General features: G+C 46.0%; 1 protein-coding gene across 1 annotated transcript in view; it reads left to right on the top strand.

The window, feature by feature from the left end:
* SIK2 (salt inducible kinase 2) overlaps positions 1-21,730 on the top strand; it is an 84,343-nt gene that overhangs the window by 29,183 nt on the left and 33,430 nt on the right. The window contains 1 exon segment of the mRNA XM_029572825.1: positions 12,108-12,269. Within this exon segment, the coding sequence (XP_029428685.1) occupies positions 12,108-12,269 (162 nt within the window).

Raw genomic sequence — 21,730 nt, 5'->3', positions numbered from 1 at the left:
TTCCTTTCATGCACCCTCCCATGTGTTTTACTCATCCCGATACGTAATAAACTGTTCATAACGACACAGGAAGTAGAATGGTTTCCAGGCTTCTAGCCTTGTTTATTCCAGGTATTGTTCAAGAAGCAAATCGCGGCAAATGTCCAATTTCTAGAAAGCGATTACAAGCATCTCTAACACACACACACATACACAGTCTGTGTTGCTCTCAATGTGTTAATAGGGACCTGTTGTGTTTCCTGGCCGGACTGATGGCATTTATTCGTGCATACATTTCCTGCTTCCCTGCTCCAGTTAGCAAAAACTGGTAACTGGCAAAAGGGATTTCCAGTCTGTCTGCCCTTACACCAGAGAGAGTTAGAGTGACTGCAGGGCTCTCGTGAAGACATGAGCTGGAGGTTAGAGTAGTTTTGAAAATACCGGAGACCATTTGTGTACACACACCATGGTTTCAGTTTTTTATTTTGGCATTGTGGCTTGTTGAACAGAAGTAATAGAAGCCTTGTAGGCAGAGCAGTGTCTTATCAGTTTCTGGGGGAAAAGGTGAAGATATGCAATTAGTGGGGCATGACTGTGGGATCCTGAAGCTAAGGAGACTTCTGCTTAGTGTTTTTCAACATTTTTCTAATGTAAATTTCGGTGAATAAACCTAAACACAGTGCGTTCATCCATTTCTTGTCCAAGAACCTTTTTATTTTATAGAAGATTATGTAGCATCTCTCAATTTTATAGAAATTCCTACTTGGTTTGCAGTAAGTTCCTAGGTAGGAAGAAAAACATATCCTTATGTTTTTGTTATGGAATTTGTTGCCAGAGGATGTGGTTAGTGCAGTTAGTATAGCTGTGTTTAAAAAAGGATTGGATAAGTTCTTGGAGGAGAAGTCCATTACCTGCTATTAAGTTCACTTAGAGAATAGCCACTGCCATTAGCAATGGTTACATGGAATAGACTTAGTTTTTGGGTACTTGCCAGGTTCTTATGGCCTGGATTGGCCACTGTTGGAAACAGGATGCTGGGCTTGATGGACCCTTGGTCTGACCCAGTATGGCATTTTCTTATGTTCTTATAATGCCTCTGTATCGTTCCATGGTGAGACCGTACCTTGAGTACTGTGTACAATTCTGGTCGCCGCATCTCAAAAAAGATATAGTTGCGATGGAGAAGGTACAGAGAAGGGCTATCAAAATAAGGGGAATGGAACAGCTCCCCTATGAAGAAAGACTAAAGAGGTTAGGACTTTTCAGCTTGGAGAAGAGACGACTGAGGGGGGATATGATAGAGGTGTTTAAAATCATGAGAGGTCTAGAACGGGTGGATGTGAATCGGTTATTTACTCTTTCGGATAATAGAAAGACTAGGGGGCACTCCATGAAGTTAGCATGGGGCACATTTAAAACTAATCGGAGAAAGTTCTTTTTTACTCAACGCACAATTAAACTCTGGAATTTGTTGCCAGAGGATGTGGTTAGTGCAGTTAGTATAGCTGTGTTTAAAAAAGGATTGGATAAGTTCTTGGAGGAGAAGTCCATTACCTGCTATTAAGTTCACTTAGAGAAAAGCCACTGCCATTAGCAATGGTTACATGGAATAGACTTAGTTTTTGGGTACTCGCCAGGTTCTTATGGCCTGGATTGGCCACTGTTGGAAACAAGATGCTGGGCTTGATGGACCCTTGGTCTGACCCAGTATGGCATGTTCTTATGTTCTTATGTGGGACTGAATGGTGGTCCCTGAGGCCTGGAGGCACAAATTTAATCGGTCTCCAGCCTGTTAAAAGCACTTCCATCTTTATTTTACAGCTTCTAATAAACAAAACAAGAGTAGACTGTTAGACTTCAGAACAGTGTACGCTCAGTACTTGCAGCTTCACACAATTCTTGTAGCTTCCTTTATAGCTCAGTGTTTGAATAGCAATTTTCTACAGGAGCTGCCTTCCTCCTGGAGACCTGGGCCTGATCTGTCTATCTGCACCTGGATCCCAGTTCTTATTACTCCCCTTCTGAGCCCCACCGACAGCTCTCGCTCTCTCTCAAACATGGGGCACGCCATCACACCTTGCTTTAAATGGGATCTTTTACTGGCTGTGATATTTTTTTGGGACCCGCACAGTACCTTTTTTTAGTTCAATAAATTGCATTGTACAATCTTATTTTTCCCTTGGACTGCCACATTTACTGGGCTTCTTTTCTGCATGAAGAGGTTTGGGGGGGGGGGGGGGGTGGAGAAACGCAGCTGCTTAGTTTTTGTTAAAATCTCATCCAGCTGATGTGAAGCATCCTTTATGGCATAAGAGAAGCCTTTTTGCTCGCTGTGCCTGTATTGCCTGCAGTGTTAATGCCCTTCAGTTCCCTATTCAGAAATAAGTTCCGAGCAGAAGTCTTCTGCTGTGGATGGAGGCTGAGGTGTTTTTGTGTAGTGTCCCTGCAATCAGGCATTACTGTGATTGTTGACACAGTGAGCAGGAAAAAAAAATGTTTTTAGTGCACGAGTCAGCTGAGCAGGGAGTGTGCTCGCCTTCCACAGCTGACGACATGTGAGTGAGGCAGAGAGGCTGGGTGGCCCCGCTGGTTTAGTTCAGTACAAGAGTGTGCACATCAAGGTACTGAAGCTGCCGCTCTTGCACCTTGAATGCACGGCATCAGTTGGGAAACTGGAAGTCGCATCGTAGCCCAGCTGAATCTTTATATTTCTGCTGATTTGGTGGGGTTACTTTTATGCTGTTTGACATTTTGATGCTTCATTGTCTGACATGTTGTGACTCGCCTTGCACACACACGTGGCAAGTGCATGAACTAAATAAAATTTACACTTTACCCCCGTAAAAAAAAAATCAGAGCAGGCAAAAGTATTTTTAACCTATGGAATTAAAGGTGCAAGTTTAGGTCGGGTGTGGGAGAGGAGCTGGAGGGGAAGGTATCCTCAGAATTTGTTTTGAAATCCCTGCGTGCACTTTTCAAGTGCGTGGCTTTGCATCCGTGGTAAGTAGATGAGACGAGCAGAGGGCTGTGCTCCTGCCAGCTTGGAGTTTTGAACATTTAACTCGCAGGCTGGGCAGTTTTTTAAAATAATTTTCAGCGAGGCACTGGCGGCTCGTTAAAGATGAACCTGGCAGGGTAGGCGTGTAGAAATAATCCGATTTTGCGCGTTCTTCTACGTGCGTGCCAGACTAGCATTCCGGGGGCCGGGTCGGGTGTGTAAATCCACCTTGCCCCTCGAGCCCGCTACAACTTTGTGTGCGTATGTCGTGGGGGGGTTCCACGCGCACCTGCGAATTTTCAATGCTGATTTCACACACACACACACACAAATCCGCTTTTGAAAATGGTGGCGAAGCTTGCAGGTAAAAAGTACCCGCAGACTTCAGCCAATGCAGGCTGTTTGAGACTTTACCTTTCTGCGTATATATTTATCTCTCGGGGGTTTCTGGACCTGCTGTGTACCCTGGTCTGCATAAGGAAAGAGGTACTGTGTGTTTGTAGCAAGAGAAGGAGGGGAGCCAGCTGGCAGCCTGAGATTTGCGCAGACCGTTTCTTCTCCCAAGCACAGCAAATTTTAGGGTAATGGAAGTGGTCAGTCAAAAGCGGAGAGTTTGTAGGCTTGTTTGAAGTTTGGCTGCTGGTTTGGCACAGCTCCTTTTGATTTTCTGTCGTCCTGCTTTTAGGAAAGTTTGGTATAGGTTAAGTCCTAAAACAATTCTTTGCTTCCTCCCCCCCCCCCCCCCCATGACCTTCAGACACAGTATTTGTAGGATTAATGCTTCAGGAGGCAGTGACACCCAGGTAGTGATGGCCTCAGCAGCATTAAAAAGGATGGACACTGGCCGGATGGCAGTGCTGTGGATTGCCATGCGGTGGACCTAGTTACAACTCCCAGGAAAACCGTGGCTGCCGCAATCCTAGCCACCACACAACAGGGACACAAAGTGGCCAGGCTCGTGCGCATGCAGACCGGCACTTGCAGGGAGCTGCATCCCGTGGCCCCTGCCTCTGAGGACTGTGGTTGCGGTGGCTGGACCAGAATGAAAAAGTGGAAGGAGAGCAGCCCTGGCTTAGTTACAAATGAAGCCTTTGTGGGGGAGGAAGGCCGGGAGAAAGGGTGGGTCTATTGGGCTTCCAGTTAAACTCGGACCCAGCTTCTATTTGGAAGGACTTGGTCGTTTTGTTCTGATTTTTCTGGGGGGGGGGGGGGTTTTCCTAAAATATATGAGTAATTATTTGGCAAGGACAGAAAATAAACTGAGACTATCTATCTGAATACCTCCACGGATTCATGGTGTGACCACGCCTCGAGTATTGTGTGCAGTTCTGACCGTCCCATCTCGAGACATAGCAGAACTAGCCAATGCGCAGAGTAGGGCCAGAAAAATAAAGAGATGGAACGGTTCCCTTTATGAAGAAAGGCTAAACAGAGTAGGGCTCCCAAATTGGAGAGGAGGTATGATAGAAGCTCATAAAATCATGAGAAGGGGTGGAACAGGTAAATAGGGGAGGGTTATTTCATGCTGTCAAATACTAAACTAAGGGGACACTCTCTGAAACTAACAACCAGCACATTTAAAACCAACCAAGTAGGGTGTTTTGTCACTTGCCGCTCAATCAAGCTGTGGAGTTTGTTACCGCATGATATGGTCAAGACATCTAGCACAGCAAGGTTTAAAAGGGGTTTGGACAAGTTCTTGGGGACAAAAAAAGAAGTCCATAAACCATTATTAGCCAGGTAGATCTTTTATCCTTGGAAGCAAGCAACAAGGAATGGATCTGCTGGGTGACTTGGGACCCGGATTGGCTCCTGTCTGAGACAGGCTGCTGGGCTCAGTGGGCCTCTTGTCGATCCGATTCCATCATGGCACATCTTATGTTCCCGCAGTGCTCCAACATACATGCGCCTAGGCCGAGAATCTGAAGCTTGAATGCAACCATGGCTGCCAAAACAAATGTCAGGTGCGCGTCTGTGTGCTCTCGCCGTGGATGGGCGGGGGCAGTGCTGCAGGTCGCAGTAACAGCTGAAATTTGTTACCTGTGGCAGGGCAGCCTTGGGAGATTTGTGCCCATGATGCTAAACACGATCTCTCTGCGCGGTCGGGATGGGGAGGCTCGCCGCCATGGCACTGGGACAGACCATGCGGCTGCACCCGTTAACCACTGCGGCCTGCTGAATAATTTTGTAGCACTAAGAGTTGCAAAAGGATAATCTGGGGTTTTTTTTTGGGGGGGGGGGGTTTACCTACGCCAAGATTAAGTCTGGCATCTGCTGTTCAAAGCATTAATTGACCAAAGCCTTGAATTTTTTTTGGTTGGGAGCTTTCCCATCTTAATTATCTTTATTTGAGTTTGCTAAGATGAAGCACTTCTGCAAGCTCAAATGGCATCGGATTCGTCCACGAAGGCCCAGGGTTGGGGGGGGGCGGGAAACGCCCCACTTCATAGGCGTCATCTGGGCGACGATTGCTCCTGATCGGATGGTATTTTAAAAACCATTAAACTGGAAGACAAAATGAAATGAAAACCCTCCGCAAGCTTTTAATTCTTGAAAGATGAGGGGGACCCTGTGCTTTTTATCTCGATTTTTGGTTTCCTCGTGGTCCTTGTTTTTCTCATGAGGTGATGTAGCATGTTGATGAGACTTGAGGAATGAGGGCAAGTCTTGGGAAGCGAGGCGGGGGCGGGTTCTTCCTTAGGGTGTGCGGGGCAGGCAGGGTAACGGTGTTCCCGTGCAGCTGTGGTTGAGGAGCTCACAGGGTAGTGTTTACGTGAATTGGCACGTCCCAGAGAAGAACCTATCTCATATTTGGTGTGGGTTTTTTTTTTCTTCAAGTGGCCTCTGAGCATTGAGGCAGTACAGGTAGGGCTTTGTGCTGAATGTGGTTATGAGTCAGGAGGGCTGTAACCAAGACTCGAATACCTTTAATCACCCGAGAGCTGCCGGTGGAACCAACCAAGCCCTGGCCTAGAGCGCTTTACGACCTTAATGAAATGCACTTCTGAAACGGTTCTGAAAACACAGCATGAATGGAATTTTTTTTTTTTTACAGCTTTAAAGGAACAGGTCACTTATAAGCAGCTCAAGAAGCGACCTGTGGAACCTGAAATGGCCCCAGGGAGATGAGGGAGGACGGATAGTCTGTATTACCACGGCATCCCCCCCAGACTCCGCTGAGTAAACTGAGCCACAGGAACCAATGTCCCACCGCCCCCGCCAGGTCCCATGGACAGTCCCTGCTAGGGCTGGGATTGGAACTGAGGCCAAGGGGGGGGGGGTCTGCACAGGGTCACCCCCCCCCCCAGAGTCCCAGGGGGAGGCAAAGCAGCTTGGTCAGAGAGCATCTCTCTGTCTTCCCTCTTCTGCTCCGAGGAGGCGGAAACTCTTGATGTCCAAATCTCATTACAGAGACTGCTCGCAGTTAAAACTGCGACTTTGCATTTGTTTACTCGGCTTCTAAGAGCTCACAAGAAAGCAAAGTAATCCTGAAGCCAATTATCTCTTTCAGCGATTTCATTTCCTTTATTGCTCAGGTGAAGAACTATGATGGATGGTGCAGAGGCAGATTTAGCCTGAGATAAGCCGGGTAGCCCTGTCAGTGTCCCCACAGCACATGGCATGATTAGACGTATTTCACGTGCTCTGTGATAGCCCCCCCCCCCCGAGCCCTTCTGCTGCTGGTACAGATGTGCTCATGCCGAGCGCGACGTGCACACGGAACGTGTTCTTCCAGCTGCAGTACACGGAGGGGGAGGGTCTCGTATGCACCCAACATGACCTTTCCAGTGTTCGTGTGGGGAAATAATTGTGACGGAGAGAGAGGTATTCTGAGCAGTCTTTTTCAGGGCACCATTTTGTTGTTCTCTTTCACCTTCCTCCTTGGGGAGGGGTAGGAAGTCAATCCTAATGCATTTGTATTTCTGGGGAAGGCGGTTGTGGAAGCCTGTGGGTACTTCAGCCTGCAGGCCTCCTGCAGGTACAGTCTTCAAAGGCAAGCCTCCCTGTGGATTTTTTTTCCTTTGAAAACTGGGGCCAGGCACTCAACCACGGAGTAGCTACAGGATCTGCATCTGCATGGAGGCAGGTTGCAAAGCTCAGTGCCAGGATTTAAATACAATGAAATCTCCCATGCGCAAATCCTCCAGTGCCGGCGTTTTCGGCACGACTAAAAGTATGCGTTTTGTTATCGTGCGTGCGTACTTATTCCCCCCGGGGAGGCAGCTGGAATTAAACGTTGTTTTTATGCGCATAAACATTTAATCATTTCTGCCCCCCCCATGGCTTTACGTGTTTTGGGGAAATAAAGGCATGTTTATCATTTTTATTATTACTGTGTTTTTCAGTTCGGTCTTCAGCTCCTCGTCTGGTTTTCCTGTCTCGCATGTTCTCTGCGTGGGGGGGGGAGGGGGGGGATGCCGGTGAGGGGTCGGTACAAAAGAACGGTCACTGGCTTAGATACAAGATGGCGGAAGCAGCAAAGTAGGGAAAGCATTGTGGGATGAAGAGCAGGGAAGCTTATCCGGACCCCCTCGATCTCTTCCGTCTACCAATCCACGTGCAAATGTGGCAGACCGCCCTCGCTGTCAGAGGTTCATCCTGCTGCCAGTAAACTAAATAGCAGGGGCAGGTGGGGGAGAGCCTGGCACCTTCTCCATGCATTGCTGCAGAAGCATTTGCCCACGGCCCTTTAAGGGGGAGGGAGCCTAGCTTATCGCAGGGTGGTGATGCCCTAGTGGCCAGGATCAAGGGGTGGCACCTACCAGGTCCTAAAGGGATTCACTGCCTAAGAACTGTCAAGGGGGGGAGAATGCCAAAAAAAAAAAAAAAATCAGCCCAAGAGTATTGGATTGGTTTTGAAAGGCAGTGGAAAAGGGATCTTGAGCAAGGCTGCAGTGCCCCAGCACACATTATAGGTTTCCCGGGAGCAGTATAACAGTGGGGAACCCTTAGTAAATCTCAGGGTGCACAGAGATTACTGCCTGCAGTCCCCCAGCCTGAGCACCATGGTCAGCTGTCACCGTGCTACAGCTCCCACTTTAGACTGATTTTTGGTCTGGAATGGAAATGAGTATCTGAGGCATTGGTCTTGGAGATTTCCCCCCCCCCCCACTGACCTGTGGGAGCAGCTGTGCAGTCTCTTCAAATGGATTACAAGGACCTTGAAAATGCTTTCAGGTTGGAGACTGCAATTTTCTAGGCTCATGGAAGCCTGGCAGTTCGAGCCACAGCGAATCCAAACGGCAGACCACAGGGAGTCTGCTGATGGCACAGGATGCTTGCCCCAGCAGCTCAGGAACCCCTAATGCCCATCACATTAACATTAAAAGAGCAGCATGTATGTAAATCATCTTCAGGGCCTAGCAGTCCTTGTGTTCAGATAGCGCTGAACAGGAGCCCTGATGCCATCTATTTGGATGGATCTTATATGGGTCCGATACCAGATATCGCAGCCTCGTGACAGAAAGCTCTGGTCACTGCGGTCTAGTTTTTCTAGCACTAGTCTTGCGCTATTAAGACACCTGAAAATACAACGGAGTGAGACAAAAGAATTTATTTCAACGAAAAAGGCAGATTACTACCAATTTATGAAAATAAAACTGCAGCAATTCACCTGGAACTGCTGCGGATGGAGCAGAGCAATAGATTTCCTCGGGCGAGGGAAGGCTGTATCCTTTCCCCCCCCAGACCTAAGATCTTAATTGCGTTGTTATGAATTCCGGAGGCTGAAGCATTCCTGTAAGCCCCTGGGGTAAGCGAGGCGACTTCCTTCTCCACCAGCCCCGCACTCTCAGGGCACCCCCCTCGCTTCTCTTCCCCCCTGATCGCAGAATCGTAACTCTGCAGCCCGAGAGCACTGCTCTCTTTCCTGTGAGGCCTACAAAGACCGGTCTCGTAAATAAACAGCTAAACTGTTCTAGAAGGCTTGTTAAATTAGGTTTGTCCTTTTAGTTAAAAAAAATACAATAAAATAAATAAAAACTCTGCGCCACTGAAATATTGCTGAAGGGAAAAGCTTAGTAATGTGTGTGAGTGCAGCGCTCTCTAGCAAGCTCCAGGGTGCAAAAAGGTTTCTCAGTCTGCTAATTCCCCCCCTCCCCCCCCCCCCCCCCACAGTCATAACGCCAGAATCGCAGCCAAATGCCAACAGATGTCTGCGTCATCCTCTACGCCCTGCAGACTTTCTGCTTTGTGTGTGCAAGTTAACAAGGTCTCATTTATCACCTCTTGGTGAGCAGTAACGCAAGGCCAGACATAAGCAAGAGAAATGAAGGTTAATGATACTGTTCAGAGCATGCATGGCATCTGGTTTTTTTTTGTTTTGGTTTTTTTTTCTTTTTCTTTTCCAAGAAGTTACTGTTGAAATGTCTTTAACTTTTTGCATTGAAGGCTGTCTTGTCTCGGAGAGCTATGCAGAAATGACAGCAGGTATATAGGGTTACAACCTGACACAGGCCAACTGAATGTGGCTGATCCTCGCCGGCTCCGCGCCATAGCTTGTCTGGATGGCTTGTTCTGCTTTTTCTTCAGGAAGGTGGAATTAAGAGTCCATGCGTGCAGTTTGAGGGAAGGAGCAAACCAAGCCTGGATTGGTTTTACTGGGGTTGACTCGAGTCTGCTGGCAATCTCCTGCAGGAGCTTTTCCTGATCCATATTCAAAGTATCTCTGTGGACACGTGGTCTCCGCCGTGACATTTTGGCATGAGCACAGAGTCGAGACACGGGCGTATGTGTTGTATCTTACATCCGACACTCTGTGATCTTGACGTACCAAAAATCTGGGTCCCCCTATCCAGTTATCCGTGCTCCCGTTTAATCTTCCTGGCAGACTGCTGATCGGAACCCAGCACAATCCTTATTTTGGGGGACCAGATCTTGTTGGCAGCCCTGTAGCACTGGGAAGATTTGTCATTTCAGCCTGGGGTTCACTAGTGTTTATGTTCATGTCGCATTTGATTTTTTTTTTTTTTTCAAGTTTAGGAAATCTTTAATTACTGTAGTTTCCTGGGGCTACCTCGAGAGACTTCTGGAACTCTGATGTCCCTGTCTCCAAGCTTTCCAGTGGATCTTAGTGCAGCTCTGCTCTTCTCCTAGACAGGTTACTAAAGTTGAAAGTCCCTTTATATTAGCAACGTTAGCAGGTCTGCATTTATTTACTTATAGTTTGAGTTACCTTACTTTAATAAAAGCTCTGGGGCAATGTACAAAAAAATAAATGCATGCAAACGAAGTAAAATGACAAGCACTCAAAAATGTCAAACTTACAATATGTTAAGTTTAATTCTGAAAAGGTAGGGCTTCATGTCATAAAGAACAAGCTAGGGCAGTCCTGTCCTGTTCGTGGCCTTGCCCTGCCTGCCTTAAGGAAACTAGAATTGAAAGTCCAGAGATGCAGTGGATTAAAACTCAGGGCAGGCTTACCTTGTTCCTTTTCACTGGGACCTTGATAGTGACCTTGAGAGCAGGGGAGAGATCATCTTCCTCAAATGTCAAAATATCCTGAGAGGAGCTCTAATGCAAAGACACTTTTTTAAATTTTTTTTAATTTTGTTTGCACGAGTGACTTTTCTTTGCTGCTTGCTGTATGAGGGTGACGCACTCTGATGTGCCATTTGTACATCCTGGGGAGACTGAACCCGGCCCCCTTCCTTTGCCATGGTCACGGCTAGTTCTCTGTGTTTCGGAGCCCTGGTTTAATTGGATGTGAGGGTGCTGTGCCTTTGTTCTGTAAAAAGCTCCTCGCCCGGGTGCATGTGGTGGGATAGATTTTTACAGCAGCACTCTTGTGTTCTCTGTGTTTTTCCAAAAAGATTCTGACCTTTCGAATGCTTTGTATAGTTCCTGATACAAGACCCTTGCAAGAAGAGGTTTGTCTGCGAGTAAAGCTCTTTTTTTTTTTTTTTGGTGAATCTGAAGAGCGATGGGGGCCATGCTTAAGAACTAGGGAAAGATGATTGACCTTTAGCTCGCACCTTGTTTTGTCGGTCTTAGGACCGACCCTTGGAAAGTTTACCGGGAGGGGCCTTGGTGCCTTTGCTTTCTAGGTCATGGAGATGCAGCATCCAGAAGGAAATTCTGGAACAGCTGCAGAGCTTCCAGGGCCGGTGGGGATATGGGTACGTTGCAGTCTCTGCTTCACGCATGTTAAAAATGAAACCCTCACGTTTCCTTTCCCTGCCTTTTAAATTCACGGGGTCTTATCTGCCTTGAGGAGGGGGGACATTCTCGTGCAATCTTTTTATTTGTTTTTTTTATGTGGTTTATGTGGTTATGTTTTGAAAATTACCTTCTTGGGTGACACCCCCCCCCCCCCCCCGTTTCAAAATTGCTCGCAAGATGTGTGCATAAACTTGTGTGCTTATCTCATGTCCGTGGAGGCGGAGCTGGGGGCGGGATATGTTCTTAACATGCATACTTTGAACAAGTGGATTTCATTGCTGCAATGAACTTTTCATTTCTTCACGGTCAGCAAAACTAGTCTAACCTCCCAGGGAAGCCTTTCCCACGTTTTTGTTTTTTTCACGAAAATTTTGTGCACACAAAAGTGGAAGTTGTGCAGAGCAGACTTGCGGGGCTAATTTTCAAAGCGGACTTGTGCTGCATAAGGTTCGCTTTGGAAATTGACATCACTCTCCAGGGTTAGCACAGCTAGCTGCTCTAAAATGGAAACGTTAGGTAAATTACCTTCATACTTTATTTTCGAATGATTTTCAGTTTTATTCCAGGAGAATTTCCTTGCTGTGAAATAGCAAAGCACTTTGTAGATCAGGCCGTTCTTGCAACAGAATCCTTCCTATAAAACTGTGGTGACTTTGTGGAAGGATTTTGAGTGTTGAATCAATCGCTCGGGTTTTCATAACTGCATGGGGGCAGAACCATAAACAACTGAATGCTCTTCTGGGATCAGGTCTGAAGTGCTTTGCATAATCCCGCTGTGGTGCATGAAAACTCAACTATGAAGAAGCAACATTTGGGAGATGCTTAATTGTGTTGTGTAGCCCTTTTGAAGTGTAGGGTGAAACAAGCTATTTCTGGGCACAGGGCGTTTTATATATGATAAGTTAAAGTGCTTCGGTTGCTCGTTGACTGCCTTGGTTGATTGTTTGCCACCCATCTTGACTCTCCACAGATTACCTGGCAAGCCATGGTCGACTGAGCGAAACGGAGGCAAGGCGGAAGTTCTGGCAGATCCTTTCCGCAGTAGACTACTGTCACAGCCGGAAAATCGTCCACCGGGACCTGAAGGCAGAAAACCTCTTGTTGGACAATCATATGAATATCAAGATAGCAGGTACCCGAGACAAAGAGGTGTCCTCCAAGCCACAACCAATGGCCTGTAACTTTCATTTGTTGCAGGGCTGCTCAGCTAGATGTCTGCATTGTGGAAGAGTACAGAATGTGATGTAATTGCTTATAGCACTTCTATACCTGGCCCTCATTTTATCTATGCTGGATCAGGCTATGCTGGGATTTGCGCCTGCTGGCACTGGCTCTAAGCATTGACAGTAGAACTACACCACCCTGTTCAGTTTTTAGCAGTTCATTTTCTTGCTAAGTAAGGCTATTTTATGCAAAGGAAGGTGACTTGCCTGTTGTATATCTTCTCTGGTTTGGCTTGCTGATGGTTTTTGCCCTGTGGTATGTGTGCTCTGTGGTTTTTGCACTTGCTCTGTGGTTGGAAACGATGAGGTACAGCAGCTGCACACTTGATACCTCTCTAGAGCGTCCTGCATAGACTTACACAAAAGGCTTCATGGCATTGAGGGACCTATGTTTTTAGGTTTTATAATATTTTTCCCTAGGAATTTTAAGTGTTTATTACCCCAAAAAAAACCCAAAATGATATTTACCTAGAAAAATGCTACATTGTTTTTTCCACTGATTTGTCCTGTTTTTTGTTGAAATAGATACTGAACATGGAAGGTCCCTGATGTAGTCATGCATGGGACCTGATGTGATCTGATTGATCAGATAGGTTCGTCATCTGGTGTGAGATTCATGGCTTCTGATAGGCTGATGAGTTGCACTCATCCTTGTATTATGCTGGTGGAGACCAAGGCTGAGTGGACTCCATATGAGGTTTTTGGTGGTTTGTTTTTTTTTTTGGTTTTTTTTAAATTGAACAAATTTTCCAAAAAATGCATTTATCCATTGCATTAAATCCTCCCATCCTATAGAATTGTATTTATGTAAAAATCGTTATATCCCGCACACGTCCAACATAATATGCATGAAATCGTACAAGGCACAAAACAGAATACAACCATAGACCAGACTTGTACCTTACAAGATGTGACGCAGGGTATCCCCTAGCATGAAACAGATGACACCAGAACCCGGGTTACCCCAAATCAGTAAAACGCATCAATAAACCACTGCTGGTGCTGACAAATCCCGCTGTATATCAAAGGTAAACTGAAGGCAATCCAGTCTGAAGTGCCTTGACAGGTGGAATATAAATCAAATAAATAATAAAATAAGTCCAGGTGACATAACCACACATTCTACAGCCGTAGTGCAGATGTATCCAGTGCAGGCTGCTGCTCGCCCTGTTGACCATTTTGAATTAAAGGCCTGGTCCAGCAAAAAAACCCATCCTTTTAAAAGATTTGGTGGAGGACACCAAATGCATACTTGTTTAATTCTTGTAAGTCGTCTTTCACATTTTGTATCCCATAGTAATCAGCCTGGAGGTTACACAGGGGACTGTGAACTAGGGAAACCAGAGTTCAAACCTCTCTGATATTTCTTGTGACCTTGGGCAAACCACTTTGTCTCCTGTTCCCTCAGATTCTACCTGAAAAAAACATTGTAAACCGCCTTGAACTAAAAATGGGAAGACTGTCTGTCTAGGCATACAAAATATTACTCTATATTATCAAGTAGTACCTTCAGAAACCTTTGCCAGCTTTTGGAGGGCTCTTGATTTAAGATCGAGCATTCCCAGCCTGTCATGAAGTGTTGATTGGATTCTCCAAGATACTGAGGATTTGTAACTGAGTAGTCTGTGTATATTTCTCTCCTGAAATGCTTGCTTTCGTCCTGGGAATTCCTCAAAATCACTTGTCTCCTACCAGGACCTGACGAATTGTAGTGTTTGTATATTTATAAAACTTACCGCCCGATCCAAATCTCTCACTAGGCAGATTACAACTAAAAAAAAAACAAACCCCTAACCCAGCAATCCACCAAAAAAAAAATAATTAAAAAAAAAAATATATATATATATGCATGCAGAAAATCAAATGAATACACTGCATTAATTAGATTTTCTAATATTATATAAATAACAACTTCAAATCTCTGCTGGCGAGGATGGTCACTGTTCCCATCAAAGCTTACTGACCTTTTCTGACTGCAAAGTGAAAATATTTTACTTGCTGCCAACTGATATGGCCAAGGGAAGAAGGTGCCCACTGTGCTGTCACGCAGTCTCCAGGTCTCTCCGACATTATCATCATCTACCATCCCTAGGCGATAGGGGACTTGGTCGGACTACTGCACATCCACGCGCTTCCAAACATCCCTTGTAAACATTACAGCGAAGTCTTTTTTTTTTAAATCCATTTTGTGCCAATAGAAAGCAGAGCAGTCGGTGAGGTCACAGGGCTCCCCCTCCCCCCCTCCGTTTCCCTGCTATTGGGTGTCTGCATTAACAAGTAGTCTGTCTTGTTCCAGAGTTGCTCTGCCCAGTCTGAGACTAATTGCTGTTGGAACCTCCACAACATTTATTTATTTGGGGAGGGAGGGGGTAAGTGGCTTGGATAAACCGGAGTCTGATCCATGCAGGGAATCCGAGACATCTTCTGACATGACGGACTCCTCTCTTCCCCTCCCCCCTTCCTTTTTCCTCTGTGTCCCATCTGCCCCTGCCCTCTATAGTTTTCCCCATCTTTCCTTTGGGGGGGGGGGCGGTTCTCTCTCTCCTCCTCCTCCCTTGAACGTGTGGAATATTTCAGAGAAGCTCTTTTCATACACATGCCTAGTGTTACCCCCCCCCGATCCACTCCATGTGGACCTCTTCAGGCAAAGAGGCTGCAGGCATGGGCTGTGCTCCAGAGAGCGCATGCTCCATTTAACTTTCAATTTTTATTTTCACTCCATCTTCAGAAGAAAGTGCCATTAAAAAAAAAAAAAAAAAAAGTAGCAGAGGAAACCTGGCCAGCACAATCTTGATGTAGACTTACTAGTGACATGAATTTGTTTTAATGGGTCCGGCCCGGTTAATTAGGGATGGCTTTGCCACCCACTTCCAAGGAGTTGCATGGGCCTAGTTTGTGTTTGTTTGCCTTCTTGTTGTAAATCGCCGTCTTAAATGCATTTGGGGTTCTGTAGCTTATCAGTAGAAAAATCAGGGCACCAAATCCCGATGTGCTTTGAAGAGAAATTGGACAACAGTGTGTCCTGAAATCATCTGTTACATTAGGTTGCCACCTCTGCCCCAGGTCCACGGAGCAGGTTGTGATCTAGTCCTGGCTTACCCCACTGCATGCATGGATTTGTAGTTCTGCATATTCCATTGATTTCTTTGAGACATCCAGAACTACAAATCCATGCATGCAATGGGGTACAACCAGGATTGGATACGCCTGTTTGCTTTATCTGGGGTGAGGTGGCAACCTTGGACTGATGACCCATATCAAATATTCTGGAATTCAGTTAATTCACTTAGCGGACCTATTGGGATTATTTCACCCTTTATGCAAATTAGAATTTCTGGTATTTCGAAGACATGCATGCAGCTGTTTCTGGCGTGATTTAGCTGGCATGTTGCTGGTACCTGACTTTGCAGGACAGCTTTTGAAGACAGGAAAGGGAACCAATTATTCTCATTGCCTAATTCCAGCCAAGTGAATGGAGCCATAGAGAGGCAGTGACGTGCTCAAGGACACACAGGGCGAGCAACCCATGCACTTCCTAGGTAATTTTGTGCATTTTGAAGGGACTGAAGTGAAATTTGATTCTCGACATGGAAAGTCATGGAAGAGAGCAAGGGGTCAAAAATGCCTGACCCAGATGCTCTTCTGCCTCAGAATTATTGACTGGTTGTGATATTTTTATATATTCAAGGTCATCCTCTTTTCATGAGTCCAGTTTATAAAATAGCAGAGTGATGAAAGTTATCGTTTAGTGGCTGCTGTGTGCAGCCGCGTGCAGGCAGTTCTGAAAGAGCACGTTCGGAGCAGCTGTGGCTCTCACAAGGAAGCAGCTCGGGCTGCTCCTGCTGCGGCGTTCTCCTTCCACACCGGTGCACTGATGTCTGGGATAGAGGAGGGCGCTGCTCGCTATTCACTTTCAGACCGATGCAATATGGGTGCGCTCATGATTGGGTGCTCGCTTTTCTATCGTGCGCCCATCCACTTCTCCCGGGCACGCGATGCAGTAGGCAAATGGGCCGCGGGGGGGGGGGGGGGAACTGTGCATCCCTAGCCCCTCCCCGGCATCGGACGCCCAGGAGAAATGGCTGTGCATGGGTTAGGAAAACGGACGCTCGTTAATTGCGCATCCGTTTTCCTAACCTGAACACTGGTAAGACTTTTTTTTTTTTTTAACCTTACTTCTTTTTTGGTTCCTCGGACTTAATATCGCCACAATATTAAATCTGAGGAACTACAGAAAAGCAGTATTTTCTGCTTTTCCTTTAAGTCTTGAGCTCCTCAAGGCTTAACGCCTGTTCCAGGGCAGGCATTAATTTTTGAGAGTAAAAATGTGCGTGTCGGGCACACATTTTATTTTTTACATAAGTGGGTAATAGCTGCTTCAGCATGGCATTTACATGTGATGAGCGCTATTAGCTACACACCGGTTTGTATGCGCGTTTTGGACACGCTAATCCCCTTATTGCATAAAGGGTTATGGACGTGCGTCAGCCAGTGCACTAGTCTGAGCGCACGGTATTGCATTGGCCTGTCTGTGAAATGGGTCAACTTGGGTAATTAGTGCTCTCAGCAGCTCTTCTGCCTACCTTTCTATCAGCGTCTCTTTCCAGCTAATTATCTCCTTCCTCTGCATTCCCTAGTCACTAATGAGGCAGGTTCCAGTGTGACTAGACCAGTCCAGTTATGTTGGAAATAAAGTGGGATTGTGTGCTTGTATGGGGAGATGGAGGGGGTGTGAGTGTGTATGTAATTATAGGTTAGAGTATGTACATTAGAGATCTCTCTCTCTCTCTCTCTCTCTATATATATATATATATATATATATATATATATATATATATATTTATATGAGTAGTTTCAGAAATCTAATCAATTACAAAAGGGAAAACCAGCGATCAACTGCTGTCTGTGGCAATGCAAAAGGAAATAAATGTTGTTCTGTATTTCATTTGCAAAGAGAAAGTAAAACCTTGTCCCTTCTTAAAGGGATTTTCTGTTCTCCTGTTGCCTCTCTGCGGCCCTGTTCTTCCATTGTCCCAGACACCGTGACCTTGGATTTTAGAATTACTCTTCTGTCCAAATCAAGCCTTAGGCAACTTACAGTCAGGTACAGTAGGGTATGTTCCTACCCCAGAGGGCTTAGTCTGAAGGCCTGATTTATTGAGCTTTTTTTTTCCCCCTATAGACTCAGAATGGCAGAAAAGCCTTAGTAAATCAGGCCTTAAGTTTATACCTAAAGCAGGGGAGGGTGAGGTGACTTCCCAGGGTCATAAAAGCGGATTTTTTAAGCTTAACACACTAAAGCGTATCAGACCTCTACTACACCCATACGACTTCCGCACGGTTCTACAAGCCACAATTCTATCAAAACTTGACTACTGCAATGCGTTGCTATTAGGACTACCAAAAAACACGTTGCAGCCATTACAAATGCTTCAAAATGCAGCGGCGCGCATCATCACCAACACGCACCGCTACGATCACATCACTCCTGTGCTTCAATCACTTCACTGGCTACCCGTAGCATCCAGGATCATATACAAATCGATTACGCTGATTCATAAGGCCATTTACAACCAAAACATGCAATGGGTTTCCCGAGCACCTGTATTTCAAAAAAACAAACCGTCCAATCAGATCTCAACATCAGGCCAGACTGCCGATCCCTTCTCCTAAACTAACCAAACTTACATCCACTAAAAAACGTTCCCTCATCATAGCAGGAACCAAAATGTGGAACAATATGCCCGCGGATCTTCGCCAAGAACCCTGCCACCGAAAATTTAAGCAGAACTTAAAAACATGGCTGTTTAGAAAGGCCTTCCTTTGAAGGATGTAAATTATGCAATTACATACTTCGCTTCTCAACTTACTCCTGATTCCTGTATACTGCCTTGCCTTTCCCTTTCCCACAGACTCCCATTCCTCCCTGATATGGGGAGGTGGGGAGGAGACAAGAGTCAGACTAGTAGTGCGGGTATGACTCCCTTCCCCCCTACTATGATTCCCCCTTTCCCTTACCCTTATTTTCCTTTACAAATAACTCCCTTCAAGTCAGACTTTTGTTAATATTATTACTCATATATATCTGATATGTATACTCCTATTTTTTCTGTTAGATTAGCACTTTGCTTATTCCACTTATGTTCATCGTAAAGCCTTTGGCTGAATTACTGTTTGCTGTAAACCGAGGTGATGTGCATTACGTGCCGCGGTATATAAAAAACTATAAATAAATAAATAAACAAGGAGCATGAGTGGGAGAGGTGGCATTGGAAACCTGGCGTCCTTGGCCTTCTGCTCTAAGACTTGGTGACTCCTCTACTCTTGAGCGAGCCGTGCTTGGTACGCCTGGAGCCTTTTTTTTTTTTTTTTTTTGGGGGGCGGTTTCTGTTGGCATTTTACAGTTACCTCCCTCGCTTTACTTTTTTCTTTTAATCCTCCGACTGTCTGGAATCCGTGTCCTGGATTTATGAACTCGCCGGGCTCCTTGAAGGTCAGACGTGGCTCGCATGCATTTCCACGACTCATAGGAGGTCTCCTGTCCCCTGTCTCTGCTCTGTCAGTGTCCTGTGGGCAAATCGCGTAACCTCGCTCCACTTCGGGCTCTGCAGCCACGACCGGATTAGAAATGTTGCTCTTGAGGTTTTGGGGATTTCATGAATCCCCTTGAGGGGCGGGGGCGGGTTCTTTGCACTTGTACAGCCCACGGATCCAGCGCTGCGAAGGACAGATCTCTGCTTAATATCCATCATTTCTCAGAAATGGACTGGAGTTGCTGAAGCTGTGCCAGAATTTCTGGGAAGATCTATGTGGTATTCGCTGCAGAAAGGAAGAGAATTATTTGAAAATGGGGTGGGTGGTTTTTTGTTTTTTTTTAAACACAAGTGTATTAAAAAGAGAAATACAAGTAGCAAAGGTTAAAAAAACAAAAAACCCTGTGGGCAGTTTGGATGTTTTAACCTGCATTTCTATAATGGGCAATGCCCTCCTGCTTCTCATTTTAATGCCTTTTTTATTTTGAACTGGCAACTTCCTCCTGCTCCCTCTTCTTTTTTTTTTTTTTTTTTTTTTACTTCCAGCTCAGTCTGAACCAGGGATGGGATCTGGTACCAGGAGTCTTCACTTTAACTACCAGAGGAATTTTTCCAGCCGTCCCCTCCCCTCCCCTCCCCCAAGCATACCTAGGCCCTGAATCCAGCCATCAGGTGTCACTCTTGAGCAATGATCAGGACTCCCAGCCCTACCCCCAACTGACCTGTGGAGCAGAAGACCCCACTTGAGAATTGAACTGGGGACCTTCTGCATGGTAGCGCCCTGCCCTTTTCGCTTTCAGAAGCTAGGGCATAGTTCATTTCTGTGCCCTAATCGCTCAGAAGTACCGTGGATGACTGACTTGGTACATCGGAGGCCACTGGTTTCCCAACAGTGAGAGGGGTGGCAGATCCTGGTCCAGCACCCTGGTTGCTTGATTTGTTTTGGGTTATTTGTTTTGTTTGGGGGTTTTTTCTGTGAAACGCTGAGAAGAGCATCTCCGCAGCAGTGTGACTGGCGGGCGTGGCTGTGTAAGCACAGGCGGGTGACCCAAAAGCACCTTGTGACTTGGCATTGCATTCCGTACACCTCCCTCAAGTAATCCTCCTAGACAAATAAAGAAGCGGGTGTCTTGTGTCCAGATGTGGTATTCGCTGCCAAAACTGGACTTCTGTGCCACACTGCAAGGGCATTCACTACGAAGGGCCAGAGAATGTGAAGAAGAGACAGGATGCTGTACCCATCTGTAGAATAGATCCTTAACTCTAGAATAAACCTTCATTCCAAGGGAAATATACTGATTGGAATTCTTCTGTTGGATAAAATGAAGTAGGAAAACAAACTAGATGCCATGAAAAGTGGCCTAATTGTTGCAGGTTAGAATACGCCACTTTTCTATTCTACAGCACAGAGACCGTGGGGGGGAAGTGCAATGGTTAAGGCTGTGATGGAATAAGCCAGCATTCTATACTGTGCGCAGACAGCGTGCTTCCAGTAATAATACTTAGGATGGCTACCAAGAAGTTAGCGCGATGATGTATCCCTAACCTGTTCCTCAGCAAAAGTAATATATATGCTTAGAATAATATACTAATTGCACATTTTGGCTTTAGCAGTATGCTTATCTCAATTAACTTAAACAACTGGGTGGCTTTTTTTTTTTTTCTTTTGAAGCTAGCTTCTTACAAAAGGCATCAGTAAAATCCAGCGCATGGATTTTATATATATATATTTTCCCCAACTCTGCCAGCATTCACAGCCCTAACCTGAGGAACACTGGTAGTGGTAGTGTCTCCCGTGCCACCCCCAAAAACCACTGCTACTGCACGTTTCCTGAACGACGTGATTTAAACCGTACCTGGTATCGTGCACAGCTTTCCCAGGGCTTAACCCCCTCTGCACCATCCCTAACAGTAAAGTGCTGTTTTTGGCTACTTGAAAGTTTGCGATCTAGTTTTTTTGGTTATTCATAATCTCGGAATTGGGGTAAAACCAGAAGGCGCTAATATTTAGCTAGGAGAGCAGGAACTGGCAGCTGGCGCTCTGTTTTGAGGTATTTACAGTCTGTCAGGTGGACCCCCTCCCCCATTCACAGCAACGCAGTAAAAATGATAGGGAAGTAGGATCTAAAAGTAAAATGAACAGACCTGTGAGGCAGCGAGGGGCTTCATAGATCCAACGAAGCCTTTCATTTGACTTCAAGGAGATCAAGAGTAGACATTTTTTTTATATCGGTGTATATCGCTTTGAATTTTTGGAAAGGTGGTATAACAAGCAAACTGAACGGTGGTGGGTAGGCAGGTGGCCGGACGCATCCGTTCATTCCTAGCGGCAGAGCCTTGATCTGTCCTGAGCAGGACAGGAGAGAGTCTGGCCGGGCTCTTGGACGCAGGAATGTGCGACTCCCTTTGGGGACTTGGCCTGAAGGTGCTTAGGGTGGCCAGAGAAAAAAGTCCAAACTGCAGGGAGCAAGAAAAGGAGATGAGGAATGACGACGCAGGGGGACTCGGGCAGGTATTGGGACAAAAAAGGGAGAAGGGATGGAGGGTGAGGAGGTGGGGTTGAGAGGGAAAGGGAGCGAGGATGGGTGGAGAAAAGGAAGGGAGAAGAGTGATTAAAAACTGGAAGAGAGCATGGCTAAGACTTCTTGATATTGTTAAATCTGCCACCTATAGAACAGATGTGACCTTGAAGGGTATTTACTAATAAATACAATGCTTTAAGTATATCTGCTACAAACATCAAACGATCAGTGAGGGCTTTATGGTTAATTAGAAAGCAAGCTGCCTGCCCCACTTGAGGTGGCGAATGCAGTTATATTCACACAGGGTCGGGTCTT

Source organism: Rhinatrema bivittatum, chromosome 12, assembly GCF_901001135.1.
Source record: "Rhinatrema bivittatum chromosome 12, aRhiBiv1.1, whole genome shotgun sequence".
NCBI classification, from domain to species: domain Eukaryota; kingdom Metazoa; phylum Chordata; class Amphibia; order Gymnophiona; family Rhinatrematidae; genus Rhinatrema; species Rhinatrema bivittatum.
The sequence above is the reverse complement of the archived record's forward strand: the minus strand, read 5'-3'. Positions and strand labels throughout refer to the sequence as shown.